Source organism: Dendrobates tinctorius, unplaced genomic scaffold, assembly GCF_039654945.1.
Source record: "Dendrobates tinctorius isolate UK_male_01 unplaced genomic scaffold, ASM3965494v1 ptg000083l, whole genome shotgun sequence".
NCBI classification, from domain to species: Eukaryota; Metazoa; Chordata; class Amphibia; order Anura; family Dendrobatidae; genus Dendrobates; species Dendrobates tinctorius.
Genome location: NW_027361751.1, coordinates 25,583,542 through 25,608,096, shown reverse-complemented (window position 1 = coordinate 25,608,096; position 24,555 = coordinate 25,583,542). Strand labels below are relative to the sequence as shown.

General features: G+C 44.4%; 1 protein-coding gene across 1 annotated transcript in view; it reads left to right on the top strand.

Moving 5' to 3' along the window:
- Nucleotides 1–24,555, top strand: part of CWC27 (CWC27 spliceosome associated cyclophilin) — a 252,501-nt gene that overhangs the window by 56,729 nt on the left and 171,217 nt on the right. Inside the window, exons 7-10 of the mRNA XM_073584247.1 lie at nt 1,695–1,764; nt 7,510–7,589; nt 11,328–11,370; nt 21,978–22,135. Coding sequence (XP_073440348.1) covers nt 1,695–1,764; nt 7,510–7,589; nt 11,328–11,370; nt 21,978–22,135 — 351 coding nt within the window. The remainder of the gene's footprint in view (nt 1–1,694; nt 1,765–7,509; nt 7,590–11,327; nt 11,371–21,977; nt 22,136–24,555) is intronic.

Sequence of the window (24,555 nt, the reverse complement as noted above, 5' to 3'; positions counted from 1 at the left end):
CCTGGAAGTGACGATATGGTCTTGACCGAGTCTTGAGCTCAACATAAAGTCCACAGGAGATCTGTGGTTAGTTCTCCAAGATGTCTGGAAGGTGGAACAATCTCCCTGTCAAGTTCCTTCCACAATTGTGTGCAAGTGTACAAATGTACCTAGAAGAATTGATGCTGTTTTAAAGGCAAAGGGCAGTCACATTTTCTCTTTTGTTCATTTACTTTGCATTTTGTTAATGGATAAAAATGATTTTTCCACACCGACCTAAATCTTGAACTGTACAGAACAACAAGAAAAGACGTTTTTAGATTCTTAATTTATATATGATTTTACGTAGTTCTGCAGCATGAATGTTTTATGTCCGGGTGTAACGAACTATAATCTCTAAGAAAATCACATTTTGTTCTTCTCTTTTCTATTCCAGCCCTCTAGGCTGCCAACAAATTGTGGCAAATTGTTACAGGGGCAATTATATATGACATTTTTTCAAATCCATTTTTGGACCTGTTTTACTTGATCCTGTAACTTAATACAAAAGCTTGCAGATCCCCCTCCAGGGACGAAAAGGCTTTTACTGTTGGCATGGCACATTACTATTGTAGTTCTCACTTCACCTTTTTTTTCCCGCCAGACAATCATCGTTTTGGATGTCCCAAACAGTCAGAACGGGGCTTTGTGAGAGAAAATAACTTTACCCCGTCCTCTGCAGGCCAGTCCCTTGAAATTCCTGCAGAATATCAGTTTGTCCTTGATATTTTTCTTAGAGAGAGGTAGATCCTTTGCTGCCTTTCTTGACTCCAGCCGAGTCACTAAAAGCATTAGTTTGTGTCCTTGCAGGTGCACTGAAATCTGCCTGCTGCCATTTCTGAGCAAGCTCTGAACTGATTTCATAGTTAAATTCTTTCTAGGAGACCATCTCAAGGCTTGCTGGACTTTCTTGGGTTCCCTGATGCTTTTTTCACAGCATTTGAACCTCTATTTGAAGTTCTTAATGATCCATTGGTTGATTTAGGTGCTATCTACAGGCAAGAACATTAATGCCTGTAAAAGCCCCTATGATGAAAATCAATCATAACTGCACTTGTTACCGTGGCATTAACCCTGGCTAACAGAAGAAGACAATCAATTCAAGCATCACCTCCATTTTACGGTTATCAGCACGACTGAGTGACATCACCTGCCTTGTTCTCGTGAACACTTTCTAGTGAGCTAACGATAAGATCACTGAAATTATATGATAGTACAGAAATTCAGTGGAAAGGGAATTATTCATGAATAAGTTAACTTTAAGAGCAAGGAATTACTTAAATTTTTTGCAATTCATCTGACAACTCTAACCACTTTTGTAATTAGTTTTATTATAAAATGCCATAAACTTCTCCCTATCATGCTAATTCCTAAATGCTTTTTTCTTTTTTTACTTCACTTTCTGTGACGTTTCGATTGAGAGGAGTCTCAAAGAGGACGTCACAGGAGGCTGGGGCTGCACTTACTTCCCTGTAGGGTCTATCGCCCTTCCTGGAATAGGACATTTTCAGGCGTCAGCGCTGCAGTTACATACTACAGTTTCTTGCTTTACTGCTCCCCCCTGAAGATTAGCCATTAGTTCAGTACTGGAGCGGGTACACTATGCAATTGGCGTATGAACATTTGTTTGGTGCTTGCTTCATTTGTACATCTAACTTAATGTTTATTTTTTACAGAAACTTCAAGTTACTTTCTTTTGGAGAGGAAGCTGAAGAGGAGGAGGAGGAAGTTAATAAAGTCAGTGAGGTAATGTGCCTTTTTGGTCTAATTATGCCACAAAATCACTTTACCAGTGTAATGACACCCTTGCTGTGCACATTATCTCCTATTCCCTAAACATACATTGGGTACAGAAAGTATTTAGACTCCTTTAAATTTCTCCTACGCCTCACTGGGGGACACAGACCGTGGGTGTTATGCTGCTTGCCACTAGGAGGACACTAAGTGAACACAGAAAAAGTTAACTCCTCCCCTGCAGTATACACCCTCTCACTGGCTGAGATTTCCCCAGTTTTTGCTTTGTGTCTGTAGGAGGCACTTGGGTCTGGCTTCAGACCCCACCGTTTTTATTTTTGATTTTTGAGTTTTCTGTAAATTTGTATTCTTTAGTTAATGGAGTGAAGGGGGCGACGGTTTCTTTCAAGGGCCCGCTCTCCCCCGAACCAATAACAGGTGAGAATGCGGAGTATATCTCCCCCTACCCTCTCCTGCGACGACTGGGTATACCTGATTCATCAGGGCGACTGTTCCTTCACGGTCCCGATGTCCCCGCAAGGATAAAAGGGCAAGTGTACGGAGACTGAGGAGCGCTTCTGATGCCCTAAATTAGCCCCATGGCTTCTCCATCCCCCTGTATGCCCCTTTAAGAACTCCTCCTGCTTTTCTGCATCGCCCGGGAGATGAGATCTGCAGCTGGGTCCCGGACAGCGCGGCCTGTGTGAGCACGGGATTGGAGGTATGGGGTCGGGTCCTGGTCCCTGGGAGAAGTGCTGACCTAGTGTCAGCGACGGTACGTCGGCGCCCCGTCGCGGCCCCCTGTTTTTTCCTTCATCTGGCGCTTAGCACTGGAAGGCCCAGAAATTGTCCCCGGCTTTTCGGCCGGACTAGGCCGCAATTTACATAGCGCCGCCCACCGTTAGCACCGCCACCCGCTTCCTTGGCGCTTCTCACTCTGTGACGCCTCCCTATAAAAGGCCATTGGAATCATGGGACCTTAACTTGGTTCTCTGAGTTTTACAGGAAGCCCCTTTCGAGCCACTGCAGGATGTGCCACTAACTGTTTTCTCTTGGAAGGTGGTCTTTTTAGTGGCAATTACATCAATCAGACGAGTTTCAGAATTGGCGGCCCTCTCCTGCCGTCCTCAGTTTTCTGAATTTTCATCAGGACAAGGCAGTTCTGAGGACGTCCCCGTCTTTCCTGCCCAAAGTCATGTCTTCCTTTCGTCTCAATGAGAAAATTGTTTTGCCTTCCTTCTGTCCGGCACCAGTCCATCGCATTGAGAAGGCCCTCCACACCCTGGATGTGGTTAGGGCTCTTAGATGGTACATCTCGCGGACGGCTCCCTTCTACAAGTCAGATGCCCTGTTCGTGCTTCCAGAGGGGCATAGAAAGGGTCTAGCTGCCTCAAAAGCCACACTAGCCAGGTGGATTCGCTTGGCTATTCAGGAATCCTACCGTGTCAGGGGTACACCTACCCCAGCAGGGATTAAGGCGCATTCTACCCGATCAGTGGGCGCCTCTTGAGCCATTCGGCACCAAGCGACGGCAGAACAGGTCTGCAAGGCTGTGATTTGGTCCAGTCTGCATACCTTTACAAAACATTACCAAATTCACTCTGCGGATGCAGCTCTTGGCAGACGCATTCTGCAGTCGGCAGTACCACAGCGTTAAGCCCGTGGTACATGGGGTATTAGCAGTTGTATGCTCTCCACCCAGGGACTGCTTGAGGACGTCCCATGGTCCTGTGTCTCCCAATGAGGCATAGGAGAAATAGGGATTTTTGTGTGTACTCACCGTAAAATCCTTTTCTCCGAGCCAATCATTGGGGGACACAGCACCCACCCTGTTTAGCCTATTGGCTTATTGTATTGTTCTTAGGTTGTGACATAGTTATTGTTCTTTGTTTAATGCTCCTACTGCTTTTTCACCAAACTGGGGAAATCTCAGCCAGCGAGAGTGTGTATACTGCAGAGGAGGAGTTAATTTTTTCTGTGTTCACTTAGTGTCCTCCTAGTGGCAAGCAGCATAACACCCATGGTCCTGTGTCCCCAATGATTGGCTCGGAGACAAGGATTTTATGGTGAGTACACACAAATATCCCTATTTTCCACTCTTGTTTTATTGCAGCCATTTGGTAAATTCAAAAAAGTTCACTTCTTTTCTCATTAATGTACACCCTGCCCCCCATTTTGACTGAAAAAAACATGTAGAAATTTTTGCAAATCTATTAAAAAACAAAAACTGAAGTATCACATGGTCATAAGTATTCAGACCCTTTGCTCAGTATTGAGAACAGGCACCCTTTTGAGCTAGTAGAGCCATGAGTCTTCTTGGGACTGATGCAACAAGTTTTTCACACCTGGATTTGGGGATCCTCTGCCATTCTTCCTTGCAGATCCTCTCCAGTTCCATTAGGTTGGATGGTGAACACGTTGGTGGACAGCCATTTTCAGGTCTCTCCAGAGATGCTCAATTGGGTTTAGGTCAGGGCTCTGGCTGGGCCAGTCAGGAATGGTCACAGAATTGTTCTGAAGCCACTCCTTTGTTATTTTAGCTGTGTGCTTAAGGTTATTGTCTTGTTGGAAGGTGAACCTTCTGCCAAGTCTGAGGTCCAGAGGACTCTGGAAGAGGTTTTCATCCAGGATATCTCTGTACTTGGCCGCATTCATGTTTCTTTCAATCGCAACCAGTCGTCCTGTCCCTGCAGCTGAAAAACACCCCCATAGCATGATGCTGCCACCATCATGTTTCACTTTTGGGATTGTATTGGGCAGGTGATGAGCAGTGCCTGGTTTTCTCCACACATACCGCTTAGAATTATAACTTAAAATTTCTATCTTCGTCTCATCAGACCAGAGAATGTGATTTCTCATAGTCTAGGAGTCCTTCATGTGTTTTTTTTTTTTTTTTAAGCAAACTCTATGCAGGCTTTCATATGTCTGGCACTGAGGAGAGGCTTCCGTCGGGCCACTCTGCCATAATGGCCCGACTGGTGGAGGGCTGCAGTGATAGTTGACTTTGTGGAACTTTCTCCCATCTCCCTACTGCATCTGTGGATCTCAGCCACAGTGATCTTGGTGTTCTTTACCTCTCTCACCGAAGCTCTTCTCCCACAATTGCTCAGTGTGGCTGGACGGCCAGGTCTAGGAAGACTTCTGGTGGTCCCAAACTTCTTCCATTTAAGGATTATGGAGGCCACTGAGCTCTTGGGAACCTTGAGTACTGCAGAAATTATTTTGTAACCTTGGCCAGATCTGTGCCTTGCCACAATTCTGTGTCTGAGCTCCTTGGCCAGTTCCTTTTGACCTCTCGTTTGGTCTGACATGCACTGTGAGCTGTGAGATCTTATATAGACAGGTGTGTGCCTTTACAAATCAAGTCCTATCAGTTTAATTAAACACAGCTGGACTCCAATGAAGGAGTAGAACCATCTCAAGGAGAATCACAAGGAAATGGACAGCATGTGACTCAAATATGAGAGTCTGAGCAAAGGGTCTGAATACATATGACCATGTGATATTTCAGTTTTTCTTTTTTAATTTGCAAAAATTTCTACATTTTTGTTTTTCTTTCAGTCAAGATGGGGTGCAGAATGTACATTAATGAGGAAAAAAATGAACTTTTTTGAATTTACCAAATGGATGCAATGAAACAAAGAGTGAAAATTTTAAAGGGGTCTGAATACTTTCCGTACCCACTGTATCCAGCACTAGGAGCCATCTTACTTAACTACATCTGGCTTCATGGATGGAGACTCCATGCACAGGGATAAAATTGTTGGCACCCTTTTGGTGAAGTTAGAAAAACCCACAATGGTCACTGAAATACCTTGAAACTAACAAAAGTAATTTTCAATTTAAATTTAATGAATATAAACTAATGAAAATCAGACCTTTTGAATTGCAGTTCAGCAAAATGTTTGTGGTTCAAGACAAAACTTATGGTTGCTCTTCAAAAGATTGAAAATAATAATAATAAAAAAAAAAGAACATGTGAAACTGTAATTAGCATCACAGGTGTCTAAAACCATGTAACCAGTCTGTCTAGGGTGAAAAGTAGTCTTTGTGCTGTTTGGTATCATGTTATATACCACTCTGAACATGGACCCAAAAAGCTATGGAGAGAGTTGTCCCAGGAGATTAGAAAGAAGATTATAGACAAACATAATTTTCTGTTCTTCATGCTTAACGTGGCACACATAGACACAATGCAAAGATTGAGTCAACTTCTCCCCTTTCTATTTGGTTTTAGGTTTTATGTTGCCCACACCTGTTACTTGCCACAGGGTTACCCTCAATTTTGGAAAGGTGCCAACAATTTTTTCCGGCCCATTTTTGGGGGGTTTGTGTGAAATTTTGTCCAAATTTCCTTTTTTTTTTTTTTCCTGTTTTTTTGTGTTGTTCCAATATACACTAAGGAAATAAACGTATGTATAACAAAACACGTGTGATTTTAATAGTTTTCTGGAAATTGTTCATCTGCTGGAACACCTTCAACGGTGTCCGCACTTTCGGCCATGACCGTGTGTGTGTAACTGATCTGACCCAATCTGACTGGCAGAGGTATACAGATAGGTGCCTGTAGATGGCTGATATTGCAGATATAGGTATCTATGAATATGCACTTTTATGTATAAGGGGGTACTCAAAAAACGCAACAATTAAACTTTTTTATTTTTACGCATGATTACATTTTGAAAACATTATTACCCTTCAACATACTGATAACAATGAAACATTTTTTAGATTCTTCCGAACTAATGCTGTTATGTGCCTCCAGTTATTTTTTCTTAACCTCTTCTACATCCTGAAAACGCTTTCCCTATATGTTTTTTTTTTTTTCTTTTTTCTTCTTGGGAATAATAAGTCGCAGGGGGCTAGGTCGGTTGAGTAAGGGAAGGGTGACCCTGATTTTTTTTTGTCAAGTTATCACAGGACATGAATCTTGGTGTTACTCCTATTATCCTGAAACAAAACAGCAGTCCGGCAAGTGGAAGACCGTTTCATCCCCCCCCAACCCAAAAAAGCACGGCAGTGGAAATCAGATTCGAAGTCCTTGATGTTTTTTTTTTCGACATCCGTGGAATCGTTCAGGTTGTATTTGCTCCTCAGGGCACCACAATGAACCAACATTACTATCTACAAATGCTGAAGCGATTGCGTGAGGCAGCGAGGACAAAAAACGACCATAATTTTGGATATTGGGGGAGGGGGGGCTTGGCTGCTCCATCATGACAACACGCCTTCCCACACAACAATGAAAATGAACCAGCTTTTGGCGAAAACCGGCTTGACAAAGGTTTCTCACCCCTCTTACCCACCTGATCTAGCCCCCTGCGACTGCTTCGTCTTACAAAAGAATGAAAAAAAATCTAAAGGAAAAGCGTTTTCAGAACATGGATTGAGCACAGAGCTGGAGGCGCTTAACGCTATTAGGTCAGAATAATATAAAACATGTATCGACAGTGGAAAAACCATTAAAACAAGTGCAGATCATCTGATGGACACTATTCTGAAGGGAATTAATGTTTTCCTCTTGGTATCTTCAATAAACATTTTTTTAAAACACCATAAGTAATTATCGGGGTTTTTTTGGGTACCCTGTCGTATCTTAATTTTTCCAAAGGTCACATAATGTGTTCAGGCCACATGCACTCTGCCATTCCTGTGCTATGTACCATCCGACACTTTCCTACAATCTGCAGTGTGACTACTGTAAAGGAAGAGAGATGGATGACAACTACTTCTCATGTAACTGAAAATATTTTACAGACATTTAAAGGAAAGAGCAAAAGCAGTCATGATCTCCTGAAGGATGACCCTCGTCTCAGCTCCGTTCCGGCCATTGACAAGTAAGAGACTCTGTTGTGTTGGTCAGTGTGAAGAGAATGTGATCTAGAACATTTCATGTTAGGCCATTGTTATTATTACAACGATAATGAAACGACCTATATTATGTCTTGTTTAGATAATACCTGAAAAGGTATATATTTTCACTCATGCATTCTTTCTCTTCTCTCTCTTTTCTCTTTTTTTTCTCTCTTTTCTCTTTCTCTTCCCCTCTTTTCTCTCTTTTTCAATCTCTTTTCAAACTATTTTTTCTTTTTTTTTTCTCTTTCCTCTTTTCAATCTCCTCTCACTTTTTCTTTCTTTTTTCCCTTTTCTATTTTTTTCTTTTTCTTTTTTTCTCCCTTCTTACCTTTTTCCTCTTTTTTTTTTTTCTCTCTCTCTTTTCCATACATGTATGTATTTTTTTTCCAAACTGCCTACCTCCTTTTTCATTTGTATGAGGATAGAATAGGCTCCAAGAAGAGTAGTTTTTTTTTTTTTTTTGTTAGGGGGTATATTGCAGCTATTTAACTTCACAGTGTTGTAGCATAGCCGTTGCCTCTGTTTCTCTCGATTAGGCCTCTTTCACACGTACCTTTATTTCCAGTACCGGAAAAACCGGTACCGGAGATATCCGTGTGTCCGAGCAGAGTAGAATGATGAGCGTTAAATTAAAGTACAAACGACAGCAGGTGGGGGCTGTGGAATACCCCGATCATCCGCACCTACTGTCACTGTTATTAGCGACCAGCAGGTGTCGGATGATGGGGAAAGAGTCACAAAAGCCTCCACCTGCTGTCGTTCAGACTTTAATATAACGCTCATCGTTCTCCTCTGCTCGCTGGCAGAGCAAGGGAGAATGATGACAGCCGGCTTCAGCACCTGACGCCGGGGAAAAGCGCTTACTGTAGCTCTTCTTCCCCGGTGCCGATGCGTGTCACACGGAGGACATCAATGTGTGTTCTACGTGTTCGGGACGTTTTGCCGTCCATGCTGATGGGGAAGAAACAGACGTGTCAGCGTGTTTTGCCCTCGGACACACGGTCCATGGAATCACACTGACATGTGCACAGACCCACTCATTTGAATGGGTGCACATGAGTACGTGTCTCCGGCATGTATGAAAACCGTCACCACTCGTACTGGAGACATGGACGTGTGAAAGGGGCCACATATAAATGCAAAGTCCACTTTTATAGCAAGGACCAGCTGACAGCTGGGAAAGCTTTCCAGCCCCTATTGTGGCAACTGTACATCTGCAGTTACAGGGAAAATGGGGTAGAAAGAAAAACTTACAAGAATCTTTACTCCCCTTCACGAACAAAGTTGTAAACACAATAAACTAAAACAGTCGTTATAACCTGCTATAAAAGAACACATTTTCCGACAATGAGCTATGGTATTTAAAAATCCGAGTCACAATACTAATACACTGCAGGATGCAGCAGACCCCATGATTAAAGGTGGAGACGGCTCAGGTGCAAAATACTGATGAATGGGTAGTGATCGAACCTGCTGGGATACGGTGTTATCTGAACATGCTCGAGTACTAACAGAGTGTCTTTGGCATGCTCGAATAATATGTTCGAGTCCTCACGCTTGCATGTCTCCTGGCTGTTTGATATCCGCAACACATGCAGGGATTCCATAACAAACAGGTAATCCCCGTATGTGTTGCAGCTGTTGATCAGCCACGTGACATGCAGCCACGGGGACTCGAACATATTATTCGAGCGCGCTAGTTCGTTGGCACCCGAGCATGCTCTGATAACGCCTTAGCCGAGCACATTTGCTCCTCACTAGAAGTGAGCGTATTTTAGCCAAAATATCAAGTAATACTTCACCTATTTGTTCATCTAGCCCTGTAGTTTTGGTAGCAGGAATTGGGATTTCTGTCTTTGTAGGGTGCGCGTCTAAAGTGACAGGCAGCCTGCATGATCTAATGTTATAGGCATCACTAATAGGCTGTAAGCAGGTATTGTGCATAACACACGTGTGACTGGCGCCCAATACATGCCTAATCTGTTTGCAGATATACTCCTAGACACCATCCCCTCCGTAAATGGTCGGGGTGTGAGTGGTTGCTTTATCAGTATTTTGCACCTCTGCTACTACCTCCATTTTTTTATCACGGGGTTTGCCGCATCCTGTAATATATTAGTATTGTGACCAGGTGTTGGTGCTGCTTTTTTTACCTTGATTTTTTTTATGTTCTTATTGGTGGGCTGTGTAATATATATTAAAAAATTAACAAAAACCCTCATAATTATAAATCCTATTTTCAAATTCCTCCACATAGTAATAAAAAAGTACTTAGCCTTGAAAAAACATATATATTTTATATAATCAAAAAACCACTATTTGTAAAAGAAATAAGACTGCGTGTGCAAAAATTGTAATTGGTTATTATGTTCAAAGTACGTGCAGTACATCAGCAATTTAATTTGCTTTGCCCTGGTCTTCTGTGGCAACTGGCCCCGATGTTGTTGGGTCTAGTAAGCACCGAGGATACGATGACCAGTCAGAAGAGGACAACGCAAAACAAATGGCCTTCTTCACGCATTGGGTCAGTATTGTGCGTCAGTATTGTGCGTCAGTATTTGTACGCTAAAATCGGGAGTGGATTCTGCATAGAGAAAACTAATGTGGACACACTCCTTGTTTTGGCTAACAAATATTGATGAGATCAGATTTTGGCTGAGGTCACACTTCTGTTTTTCTCTCATCCGAGAAAATCGTCCCAAGTATGCTATTCACAATCGGAACAGACTGGAATCAGATTGTGATCCGATTTTCTCAGAAGTGGAGAAAAAAAAGTTTCTCCACCTCCTCTATATTGTGAGTCAGTGAAAATTGGAATATACTCAGATATCATCAGCCTGATAGTAAAAATATGGGGACGAGTGCTATCCATCAAAACGACGGATAGTGGTCGTCTGATTTTTACGGTTGCGTGCACGATCCCTTACAGGCGTGAATAATACTTGGGGTGTGGTCACACGGTGTAGCAGGCCATGCTGCCAAAACCTTTACCCACCTTTGGCGGGCTAGAGGCCGCGTGATTGTAAGAATCAAGGAGTCATTGGCCTGTTGGGGTGGGCAGAGGTGTCGGCAGCGTGGCTAACCACGCGGTTTGGCCACATTCTTATTTCACTGAGGAGTTTAAAGGATTATTCTTAAAATATTAAAATAAAAATATTCCCTAGTCGTACAAAATTATTTATAAAGTTCTGCTAAGGTTGGTAAAGTTCTGCATAAGATACAGGATGACTTGCTGATTACTGGGGTACTGACTGCTTGGACTTCCCAAAATCAGGACTCCGGACTTTAGTCGCTCATAAAGATCAGGTGCGTGTGCTCAACCTCCACCCCACTTGTTGTCAATGGGAATAATGGAGAAAGTGGAGCACCGTGTTGGCACAGTTCCTTTTAATACAAGTTGGATTGTAGCTAGCCATAGCCCACAAGAAAGTGCCATAAATCTTCGCAGATATCTACTCTGGCTCACAGCATGAAGATGCGCCATATTAATGAATGCATTTGGTATATCTTACTCCTGGGGGCTTTTCATGTAGACTGGTGTAGGAAACTCAAGTCTTGATGAATCCCACCTCATTATTTTCCAGTCCTCTGGTCCCACTGATAGAGAGAATAGGATTTGGTGTGAGACTATCCTTTTCTAGCCTTCCATCCTAAGAGACAATATCACCTAATGGCTGCTGGTGACAAAAATCAGCGTAATACAAATCTCTGTTTTACAGCTCAAAAGACTCTGCTCGGCCCGACAGCGACAGTGATGAAGAGGTAAGAGTAACCCCTTTTTTTTTGTTCTGTTGCCGTGGTAACTATAGAATTGATATCTTTCCTCTGATTGCTCAGCTACTGGTTGCACTGGTTGAAATTAAAAGGCTCGTAATAGTTTTCTGAGGTGATGAGGACTACTTGTGCCTGCCTGTCCTTATACCTTGTAAATCAAGTACATCCGAAAAACACTTAGTAAATGTTATTTTCATTCTGCAGGTCTGGTTGTAAAATTCCGAATAAAAACTATGATATTTGTAAAGTGTTTTTTGTATGGTATCAGTAATAAAATACAATGGTTTTTTTTTGTTTTTTTATGTTCTACTGTCAAAGCTAGTATTTGACTGTAGATCAGTGGTATAAAGGTATTGCTGTAATACTAGCACGTGTGTGCACTGCGGCCTGCCGCCTTGTTGCGTATCTTATACTGCCTGTAGGGTAATGTCCGCTGGGCTGTAATTCTCAAGTCCTTCTGAAGGACCATCCCCGTAAGGTAGACGTCACTTTGGATTTCCTAACATTACTGTGCATCAATCCCATGACCATACAACTGGTGTTTCACTTGGGCCAGGATCTTAAAATATAACTTTACCTAATTCCATCACATTCTCCAAATATAAGCTCCCCATAAATCAACGGTATTGATAAAAAAAGGCTCCTTCATAAGGGTCAGTCATAGCAGGGTCTCATCACGGGTCTGATGCACTTATACTTGTAGCCAGCAATTACCATTGTGTCCATACCGCTGTCCATTATTTATTTCTTGACTAGTCATGTCCAGTTACACCCTAGTTTGCCCCTATCCTCCTTGCTCATTTTCTCCTGTAGAATTAGAGGACTCCTCAGCGATTGGAAGGTCATTGTTATTGTTACTGGTGCCACCAAAATGTCAGGGAAAGTGCACTATATGGACCTGCAGTCATGGGGCGGATGCACTATATGGACATGCAGTCACAGGGGGATGCACTATATGGACATGCAGTCACGGGGGGATGTATTCTATGGACATGCAGTCACGGGGCGGATGCACTATATGGACATGCAGTCATGGGGCGGATGCACTATATGGACATGCAGTCACGGGGCGGATGCACTATATGGACATGCAGTCATGGGGCGGATGCACTATATAAACATGCAGTCATGGGGCGGATGCACTATATGGACATGCAGTCACGGGGCGGATGCACTATATGGACATGCAGTCACAGAGCGGATGCACTATATGGACATGCAGTCACGGGGCGGATGCACTATATGGACATGCAGTCACGGGGCGGATGCACTATATGGACATGCAGTCACAGAGCGGATGCACTATATAGACATGCAGTCATGGGGCGGATGCACTATATGGACATGCAGTCACGGGGCGGATGCACTATATGGACATGCAGTCACGGGGCGGATGCACTATATGGACATGCAGTCATGGGGCGGATGCACTATATGGACATGCAGTCATGGGGCGGATGCACTATATGGACATGCAGTCACGGGGCGGATGCACTATATGGACATGCAGTCACGGGGCGGATGCACTATATGGACATGCAGTCACGGGGCGGATGCACTATATGGACATGCAGTCACGGGGCGGATGCACTATATGGACATGCAGTCACAGAGCGGATGCACTATATGGACATGCAGTCACAGAGCGGATGCACTATATGGACATGCAGTCACGGGGCGGATGCACTATATGGACATGCAGTCACGGGGCGGATGCACTATATGGACATGCAGTCACAGAGCGGATGCACTATATAGACATGCAGTCATGGGGCGGATGCACTATATGGACATGCAGTCACGGGGCGGATGCACTATATGGACATGCAGTCACGGGGCGGATGCACTATATGGACATGCAGTCACAGGGCGGATGCACTATATGGACATGCAGTCATGGGGCGGATGCACTATATAGACATGCAGTCATGGGGCGGATGCACTATATGGACATGCAGTCACGGGGCAGATGCACTATATGGACATGCAGTCACAGAGCGGATGCACTATATGGACATGCAGTCACGGGGCGGATGCACTATGTAGACATGCAGTCACAGAGCGGATGCACTATATAGACATGCAGTCATGGGGCGGATGCACTATATGGACATGCAGTCACGGGGCGGATGCACTATATGGACATTCAGTCACAGGGCGGATGCACTATATGGACATGCAGTCACGGGGCGGATGCACTATATGGACATGCAGTCACGGGGCGGATGCACTATATGGACATGCAGTCACGGGGCGGATGCACTATATGGACATGCAGTCACAGAGCGGATGCTCTATATGGACATGCAGTCACGGGGCGGATGCACTATATAGACATGCAGTCACAGAGCGGATGCACTATATAGACATGCAGTCATGGGGCGGATGCACTATATGGACATGCAGTCACGGGGCGGATGCACTATATGGACATGCAGTCACGGGGCGGATGCACTATATGGACATGCAGTCACGGGACGGATGCACTATATGGACATGCAGTCACGGGGCGGATGTATTCTATGGACATGCAGTCACGGGGCGGATGTATTCTATGGACATGCAGTCACGGGGCGGATGCACTTTATGGACATGCAGTCACAGAGCGGATGTATTATATGGACATGCAGTCACGGGGCGGATGCACTATATGGACATGCAGTCACGGGGCGGATGCACTATATGGACAAGCAGTCACGGGACGGATGCACTATATGGACATGCAGTCACGGGGCGGATGTATTCTATGGACATGCAGTCACGGGGCGGATGTATTCTATGGACATGCAGTCACGGGGCGGATGTATTCTATGGACATGCAGTCACGGGGCGGATGTATTCTATGGACATGCAGTCACGGGGCGGATGTATTCTATGGACATGCAGTCACGGGGCGGATGTATTCTATGGACATGCAGTCACGGGGCGGATGTATTCTATGGACATGCAGTCACAGAGCGGATGTATTATATGGACATGCAGTCACGGGGCGGATGCACTATATGGACATGCAGTCACGGGGCGGATGCACTATATGGACAAGCAGTCACGGGACGGATGCACTATATGGACATGCAGTCACGGGGCGGATGTATTCTATGGACATGCAGTCACAGGGCGGATGTATTCTATGGACATGCAGTCACGGGGCGGATGTATTCTATGGACATGCAGTCACGGGGCGGATGTATTCTATGGACATGCAGTCACGGGGCGGATGTATTCTATGGACATGCAGTCACGGGGCGGATGTATTCTATGGACATGCAGTCACGGGGCGGATGTATTCTATGGACATGCAGTCACGGGGCGGATGTATTCTATGGACATGCAGTCACGGGGCGGATGTATTCTATGGACATGCAGTCACAGAGCGGATGTATTATATGGACATGCAGTCACGGGGCGGATGCACTATATGGACATGCAGTCACGGGGCGGATGCACTATATGGACAAGCAGTCACGGGACGGATGCACTATATGGACATGCAGTCACGGGGCGGATGTATTCTATGGACATGCAGTCACGGGGCGGATGTATTCTATGGACATGCAGTCACGGGGCGGATGTATTCTATGGACATGCAGTCACGGGGCGGATGTATTCTATGGACATGCAGTCACGGGGCGGATGTATTCTATGGACATGCAGTCACGGGGCGGATGTATTCTATGGACATGCAGTCACGGGGCGGATGTATTCTATGGACATGCAGTCACAGAGCGGATGTATTATATGGACATGCAGTCACGGGGCGGATGCACTATATGGACATGCAGTCACGGGGCGGATGCACTATATGGACAAGCAGTCACGGGACGGATGCACTATATGGACATGCAGTCACGGGGCGGATGTATTCTATGGACATGCAGTCACAGGGCGGATGTATTCTATGGACATGCAGTCACGGGGCGGATGTATTCTATGGACATGCAGTCACGGGGCGGATGTATTCTATGGACATGCAGTCACGGGGCGGATGTATTCTATGGACATGCAGTCACGGGGCGGATGTATTCTATGGACATGCAGTCACGGGGCGGATGTATTCTATGGACATGCAGTCACGGGGCGGATGTATTCTATGGACATGCAGTCACGGGGCGGATGTATTCTATGGACATGCAGTCACAGAGCGGATGTATTATATGGACATGCAGTCACGGGGCGGATGCACTATATGGACATGCAGTCACGGGGCGGATGCACTATATGGACAAGCAGTCACGGGACGGATGCACTATATGGACATGCAGTCACGGGGCGGATGTATTCTATGGACATGCAGTCACGGGGCGGATGTATTCTATGGACATGCAGTCACGGGGCGGATGTATTCTATGGACATGCAGTCACGGGGCGGATGTATTCTATGGACATGCAGTCACGGGGCGGATGTATTCTATGGACATGCAGTCACGGGGCGGATGTATTCTATGGACATGCAGTCACGGGGCGGATGTATTCTATGGACATGCAGTCACAGGGAGGATGCACTATATGGGCAAAACTGGCGAGGAGCTAGCTAGGAGTTGGAGAGGCACGGCTGGGCAGTCTGTTTTCATTTACTGCACAGTCCTTTCCATGATTGTAGAGATTTAGTTTAGTGACATGACAGACGTGTTTTCTAATTATTATAAAACCTTTTGTGGGTTTAGGAGATTAAAAATCTCTCTCTCAATGCTCCTTTTTTTTTTTTATGTTTGTACTGGCACCACTTGGGTCTGGCTAGTGAGGCCTGGTCAGGACAAAACTATTAGGCACCTTCATATTACACCTACACAGCTTTTATGAAATCCCATTCTGATCCATAGGCTAATATTAATACAGAAGGAAGAGTTTGTCCGCCCTTACCTACTTCCTCTCTTTTGGGAAGGTGTCTGTAAGCTTTTGGGGGTGTCTGTCCATTGGAATTTTTGCCCCTTCATCCAGAAGAGCAGTGGTGGGGTCGGACACTTGTGTTGGTGGAGACGGCCGGTCTCACATTCTCGGTTCTAGTCTGATGGGATTGTAGTCAGGGCTCTATGTAGTCTAATTGTTGAGACCCCCCCCCAGCAATCCTGAGAGCCATTTCTGAGTGGCGTGGAGGTCTAGCATGTACATCTTTTATCTTTTCATTTCCTATGAGACTATTGGAGACATGCTGTCAGTCTCATAGAGAGTGAATGGAGCAGAGGTGCACATGTCTATTGTCGGGGAAAATGTTTTTTTTTGCTTTTTTACGAGGGGATGGAATTCATAAACATGTCGCAATACACTGTGTTTGAAAACCTGGTGGGTTGTTCTTATCTTTGATATCCTTCCCTGATGATCAATAGGGTTGATCATATAATAGTATTATAGGGTCATACATATCTCCATAAATGTCTGTTAGGTGCGGGTTTTACCTTCTGGCTTTCCCAACTATTGAAAGTTTTGACGTCCCATTTACACTCCAAGGAAGATAGGAGATGTGAAAACCACCTAACATTTCACAGCTACCACTAGCCACAATGGAGAGAGCCTACGTCGACATCGACGGCCACCTCTCCATCTCCTCTACTTCTTTTGAGGTGTGACTTGGGTGAAGGCCTTTAGCCCGTCCTGCACGGTGTGCCTATTGTCTGATCTGTGAAGTGAAAGCTACATATCCCCAGGGGCCAGATGCAGACAAGCAAGGCTCTGTGTATATGAGTGAGGGCAACATTGACCCCCTTGGCCGCAGGTTGTGTATCCCAGCTGTGGAAGGTATAAATTCTCAATCACCCATGAACTCTGTAGCCCAGAGTGGGCAAAACAAGGACGCTTGATGTTGAGCCTTATTTTGGACAGATTTGAGTAAAGGGCTATATAAATAGCGGAAATTCAATAATGTAGCCTAAAGAAGTCGTGATTGCGCCTGTAGCCTTACTATAGTACAGGATGAGATGTTCTTGGCACCGGTCGGCATCTGCTATGGCCGCTGGCAGTAGAGTAGCTGCCACCCACGCACAGCTTAGAAATAGTAGCACAAGCTCGAGGTCGCCTTTACAGCACAAGCTTCAGGGGTTAAAAGCTCGATCACCGGCTGATGTCATTTCATATATATTTACTAAGTGCTGACATTAGTCCCAGGCCTGCCGGATGGATAAGTACTGCGAGGGACTGGGCTACAGCGAAGGCCGGCAAATGTAATGACTTATAAGAGCGTATTTAGGAAGCCACTTCTGTCTTTACTTAGAAACCCATTGGTCTCGGGTCTGCGGATGAGCAATTCTAAGGCCGGTCAAGATGTGTGTGCTTTAATTGAAGTTCTAATTACTGTTCGCCCTTCTGTAACATTTCGGGAATGGCCTCTGGGTGCCCTTTATACACCTAAACATTAGAAATTAGTTTCTAATTTATTACATTAAATGCATATAGGTAATTATTGTTAAATTTAGTACTAAATAAAAAAACGTATTTCTATGGATCTATAGGGTGGATTAAAAAAAAGATATAAAATAAGAGCAAAAACTGGCCACTTTAATAATATGTCCTGTATTGGGTCTACATGTATTTATCAGGCTCAGCAGCTGAGCCCGCACAATACCCAACAGCTCGCTCTGATTTGCTCCTCTTTACCATTTAAATACGGCTGTCTATCAACGACAGAAACAGGAGGTTAGCGTGCACTCAAGTCCAATAGCGAGGTGCAGGTGTAACAGACCTGTAGGTCCTATTACCAATAATAATATAATTCACCGCACACTCAGAGGGGTTTCTTTATGCAAATAAGTGCTTATTTTTATTATATACAAAACATGTGGGAGCCAAACAAGTATATATAGCACGAAGTAGAAGCGATATAATTTAATACGACGTTTCGGCTCAATCCGAGCCTTTATCACTTTTATCGCTGAATTGAAATTCGGATCTTTGAATAAGGAAGAACAGAACTCCCAAGAGAATAGCCCAAGAAAGATGGCTGGTGCAGTGGTGCTAGATAGCGGCGCTCCCACGCCTAGCTGCAGTGGCGTCATGACGCCATCTTTCTTGGGCTATTCTCTTGGGAGTTCTGTTCTTCCTTATTCAAAGATCCGAATTTCAATTCAGCGATAAAAGTGATAAAGGCTCGGATTGAGCCGAAACGTCGTATTAAATTATATCGCTTCTACTTCGTGCTATATATACTTGTTTGGCTCCCACATGTTTTGTATATAATAAAAATAAGCACTTATTTGCATAAAGAAACCCCTCTGAGTGTGCGGTGAATTATATTATTATTATCAACGACAGAGGCATTTTATTTCTTGGGTTGCAGGTGTCCTATATTCGGATGTAGATGAGTTGTCATGGAAGTCAAGAGCCTTCAAGGGACTTAAAGGGAATCTGTGAGCAGATTTTTGCATATATCTGAGAGCAGCATGATGTAGGAGGTGAGAGCCGGACTCCGGGATGTGTGACTTGTTAGGCTTTATGCTGTAGTTTCAATAAAATCAGTGTTTTATCACCACTAGAGGACTACGTCACATGTGCAAGCCAGTCCTGCTAATCTTTGCAACTCCGCCCCTCCTCTTGCTGACAATGCACAGTGTACACAGAAAGCTGCCAATCAGTGAAGTGGGCGGGGTTATACAGAGCTCAGCATTCAGAGAACTGCTAGATCTGCAGCAGAGAAAACTATCAAAAGCTGTACTAAGCATCCCAGTAAGTGACACATCCCTGGAATCAGGTTTTTTGTCCCTACATCATACGGCTCTCGGATTCCATAGCAAAAGCTGACAGATTGCCTTTTAAAGAGAAATATGTTTTTTGAAAATTCCGTTTACCACCCCCTTCCCAATTTCAAAATAAAAAATATACAGATTTGGTGGTAACAAATATTTTTTTTTTATCTGTAGAAGTCTGATTTTCTAAAAATAGTGCAATTAATCCATATGGTAGTTTCCTGGTTTCTATTGAATGACAACAAGCAGAGATGTTCAGCATGTGGAATTTGTAAAGAAAGCGTTTAGGAAATGTACCTTTTATTAAGATGAAATAGAACATATTATACATTAATATGGATTTACTCTAGAACACCTTGACAATTCAGAGAAAGCATCAATTTTAGGCTGAGTTCACACGTGGCGTTTTTTTGCGTTTCTGCGGCGGTTTAAGGCCATGTGCACACGATGCAGATATGCAGCGTTTCCGCAGCAGATTTTACCGCGCAGAAACGTTGCATATCCGCATTGTGATGTACAGTACCTTTAAAATGAATGGAAAAAAAAAAACGCTGTGCAGACGCTGCGGATTTTTCCGCGCGGTTTTCCTGCGGTACAAAATCCGCAGCATGTTACTTCTTTTGTGCGGTTTTCTATCTCCCCTGTCTCCAAATCCGCAGGGGGAAAACCGCAATGGAAAACCGCACAAAAACCGCATGAAAACCGCGTGAAAAATGGAAGAAATCCGCAGGAAAAATGCAGGTCATTTGACCTGCGGTTTGCTTCCATTCTGCACGGAAAAATCTGCAGGGCTCAAAACTCCGTCTGCACTCAGCATTAACCTCGCGATTTTGCCGCGAAAATGCGAAAAATAAGCATCCCATGCTTTCCTATGGGATTCCGCAATGCTGTGCTAATGCTGTGGTTTTTACCGCGGCGGAATCGCTTCACGGTAAAAAACGCAGCATGCTCATTAATTTTGCGGAATCGCGGCGATCCCACACCCATAGGAATACATTGTTCCGCTTACTTCCCGCATGTGGCTGTGCACAACATGCGAAAAGTAAGCAGAACAAAGTGCGGATGTTACCCACAGTCCGGAGGAGAGGAGAATGTCCTCCGGGCTGTGGGTACCATATCCCTGTAAAAAATAGAATTTAAAATAAAAAATGGTGTTATTCTTACCTTCCGACGTCCCGCGCAGCCTTCCCGCCTCTCTCCACGCTCCCGTTCCCAGTAATCCTTTGCGAAAATTACCGCGAGACGTCACGATCCCGCGAGAACGTACGTCATCGCGGGCATTTTCGCAAAGGTTTACTGGGAACGAGAGCGTGGAGAGAGGCGGGAAGGCTGCGCGGGACGTCGGAAGGTAAGAATAACACCATTTTTTTTGTTTTTATTTTTTACGTTTTATCTTTTACTACTGATGCTGCATAGGCGGCCTCAGTAGTAAAAAGTTGGTGACACTCGTCAAACACTATGTTTGACGAGTGTGACCAACCTGTCAATCAGTTCTCCAAGCGATGCTACAGATCGCTGGGAAAACGCTAGCATTTTGCAAGCTAATTACGCTTGCAAAATGCTAGTTTTTCCGCGGGAAAATCGCGGGAATTTAAAATGCGATTTTCCCGTGGAATGAAATTCCGGAACTCTCGCTGTAATTTCTGCGAGAGTTCCGCTACGTGTGAACTTGGCCTTAATGGGAGAAGTGAGCACTGGGCAGCTCTCTCCTCTGCAGTGGCGTAGCTTGGGGGGTGCACAGAACCAAATACTATGGGGGTGCCAAATTTCACCCTCTAGCCCCACTTTTCCTAGGGTAACGCCAAGAGCTTCATTGCCCTCTAGCAAAACAGGTTCCTATACAGGGTGCAGCAGAGGAAACAAAATGATTGATTGTAGCAACCAGTTACCATATCTCTCAGTATGATTAAGTGAGCTTTGTCTTCTCAGTCACTGCCTAGGTAAATTGCATCCACCGACAAACTCATTTTGACTACAGCGCTCTGCATAGGCAGTAACTGAAATAACAAAAGCTGCTCTGTAGTCTCCTACAACTTCCCACCTGAGCGGAAAGGCAGACACTGCTATGGGAGCTGTCTCAGTTGTAAAAAGTTGTCAACCATGAAAAAACAAAATGCTAATGTTTAAAGTTACGTTGTGTTCTAATACTAGCTAGGGTTAAAGGGTTTATCCAGGGTTAAATTATTATTTTTTTTTACTATTAGCCAAAACAATAGCAGGCAGGTACTTCCTATCTAATTAGCAACTACCTGCCTTTTGTGTCCGGTGCCGCTGACTGCTCTTACTGGCGTTTCAGCTGCTCGATGTCAGCAGGCAGAACCCAAGATAAAAAGCAAATATAAGCATATACCCTACAGCAAGTAGATAAGTAAATGGTAATGGTGCATGTAAATTACATAGGGTGCTTACACTGATAAAAAAAAAATGCAGGCAGGCCATCCCACCAGGACAAGGTGCCCCCATTGGGACGGTCCTAACCTGCCTATAGTATTAAAACCTTTCTATGTGCCAAGCAATGTCAATGTTAATAATGGCAGAGCAGAACCGGGCCTGACTGGGACAGCCATCCATGGGAAGGTAAGAAAAAAAATCACAAAAATGTAATAAATTAAAAAAAAATCTAACTATGTAAAACTATCTTTACATTTCCTGTCTACTGATACATGGGTTAGGGGTCGCAAAATCCTTTCTTTGCCTATAGAGCGGGGAACTGGTGCCATACCACTGCTCGCCCGGCTTCTGCTCCCCAGCGTTGCCTCGATCACAGATCTCCCCTTTCATGGTTCTTGGCCCTGAATCGCACTCTTTAGTCTCCCTTGAGTGACTGGATACCAGTTACCCACCAAGTGTTGGCTCACAACCTGGAGTGAGCGGACCCGGACTACTCCGACTCTAACGTGACTAATTGTTTCTAAATTGTAGGAAAATTCAAGTGAGGACGAAGAAGATGACATGGACAGTGATGAGAAGCAACAGATGAAAGAGCGTATATCCAGCAAACTAAAAGTGGACCCCAGGAAAAGCGCAGCGTCTGCAGTGCAATCTTCGGGGGATCTTCCAGAGAATAAAAGTAGTCGTAGGTAATTGATCAAAAAAAGGAGGCGGCATTTGTCTGTGCCATTTAAATATTATTTTAATTGATCTTTTTCTCCCATCACTTATTTACATTATGATATGATTTTTGCACATGTGATCATCTCTCTGTGTTTAAAGGGAACCTGCCAGTATGTTTTTACATTTGCAGTTAGTGCTGTGGCTGTGTAAGCACTCATTTTCCAATAGAGAATATTCTTTTTTTTGTACAGATCTAATGTGCCAGTCATGAGAAATCCAGCATAGAAGATATATGTAAATCAGGCTACAAGTGCACTTGGGGTGTCGGTGCACTTGGAAGAAACCGGCATTGACAGGCCCCCAGTGCACCTCCAGCCTGATTAGCGTATGGCTTATACTCTAGATTTCCCATGGCTGGCATATCCGCTTTATCAGAAAGGTATTATTTTTATTGGGTAACAAGCATGAATACAGCCCTACCATTCCATATGTAAACATTTTCATGTTCCCTTTAAAGGTAATCTGTCAGCAGGTTTATGGTATGTAATCAGAGAGCGGTATGTGTGGAGGCCGAGAGCCTAATTTCAGGGATGTATCACTTGCTCAGTAGTTTGCTGTAGTTTCAAAATAATCAGTGTTTTATCAGCAGGCGATTATCACTGCAGGACAAGGTGTCATGTGCAAGGTAGTCCAGATAATCTGGGTAACTCCTCTGCCACCACTGATTGGCAGTTTGTTTATAAAGTTCAGTGTACACAGAAAGCTGACAATCAGTGGCGGGTGGGGTTATACACTTCTCAGCATTCTGAGCTCTGCTACACCTACAGCAGAGAAAACAGGGATTTTTATCAAAACTACAACAACCAGCCCCATAAGTGAGATATTGCTAGACTTAGGCTCTCTGCTCCTATATCAGGCTGCTCTCAGATTACATAGCAAAAATCTGCTGATAGATTCCCTTTAACTGTCACTATGCAGTCAAGTTTGGTACACCTTTGCTATGATTTGAGTCACTCTTGTGTTTGCTATTTAGCTTGACCCTTTAATATAAAAGGCCTAGATTTGTGTCACTAACAGAATGTATTCAATATGTAGTATACACAGCAACAACATTTACTAGTCCAGTTGTCTCTTTAGTGATCATGGTTCCCCTTTTGATTTTTTTTTTTTTCAGTTTAAAACAACTCATTATTTTTCTCTAATAGTTCTTTTTGCCTAATGTAATTCTTCTGTCAGCCTTTGGGTGGCACTAAATAACCGTCACAAGTAAAGATTGTGAAATGTGTATATCCTAAGGTGTAAGTTCCAGTGAGATGTAGAATATGTATATTCCAGTAGGTTTATAGAATATGTATGTTCAGTTAAGATATAGAACATGTATGTTCCGGTAAGATAAATAACATATATGTTCCAGTAAGATATAGAATATGTATATTCCGGTAAGATATAGAATATGTATTTTTCGGTAAGATATAGAACATGTACACTCACTGGCCACTTTATTAGGTACACCATGCTAGTAAGGGGTTGGACCCCCTTTTGCCTTCAGAACTGCCTCAATTCTTCGTGGCAGAGATTCAACAAGGTGCTGGAAGCATTCCTCAGAGATTTTGGACCATATTGACATGATGGCATCACACAGTTGGCGCAGATTTGTCGGCTGCACATCCCTGATGCGAATCTCCCGTTCCACCACATCCCAAAGATGCTCTATTGGATTGAGATCTGGTGACTGAGGAGGCCATTTGAGTACAGTAAACTCATTGTCATGTTCAAGAAACCAATCTGAGATGATTCGAGCTTTATGACATGGCGCATTATCCTGCTGAAAGTAGCCATCAGATGTTGGGTACATTGTGGTCATAAAGGGATGGACATGGTCAGCAACAATACTCAGGTAGGCTGTGGCGTTGCAACGATGCTCAATTGGTACCAAGGGGCCCAAAGAGTGCCCAGAAAAAATTCCCCACACCATGACACCACCACCACCAGCCTGAACCGTTGATACAAGGCAGGATGGATCCATGCTTTCATGTTGTTTACGCCAAATTCTGACCCTACCATCCGAATGTCGCAGCAGAAATCGAGACTCATCAGACCAGGCAACGTTTTTCCAATCTTCTACTGTCCAATTTCGATGAGCTTGTGCAAATTGTAGCCTCAGTTTCCTGTTCTTAGCTGAGAGGAGTGGTACCCAGTGTGGTCTTCTGCTGCTGTAGCCCATCTGCCTCAAAGTTCGACGCACTGTGCGTTCAGAGATGCTCTTCTGCCTACCTTGGTTGTAACGGGTGGCAATTTGAGTCACTGTTGCCTTTCTATCAGCTCGAACCAGTCTGCCCATTCTCCTCTGACCTCTGGCATCAACATGGCATTTCCGGCCACAGAACTGCCGCTCACTGGATTTTTTTTCTTTTTCGGACCATTCTCTGTAAACCCTAGAGATGGT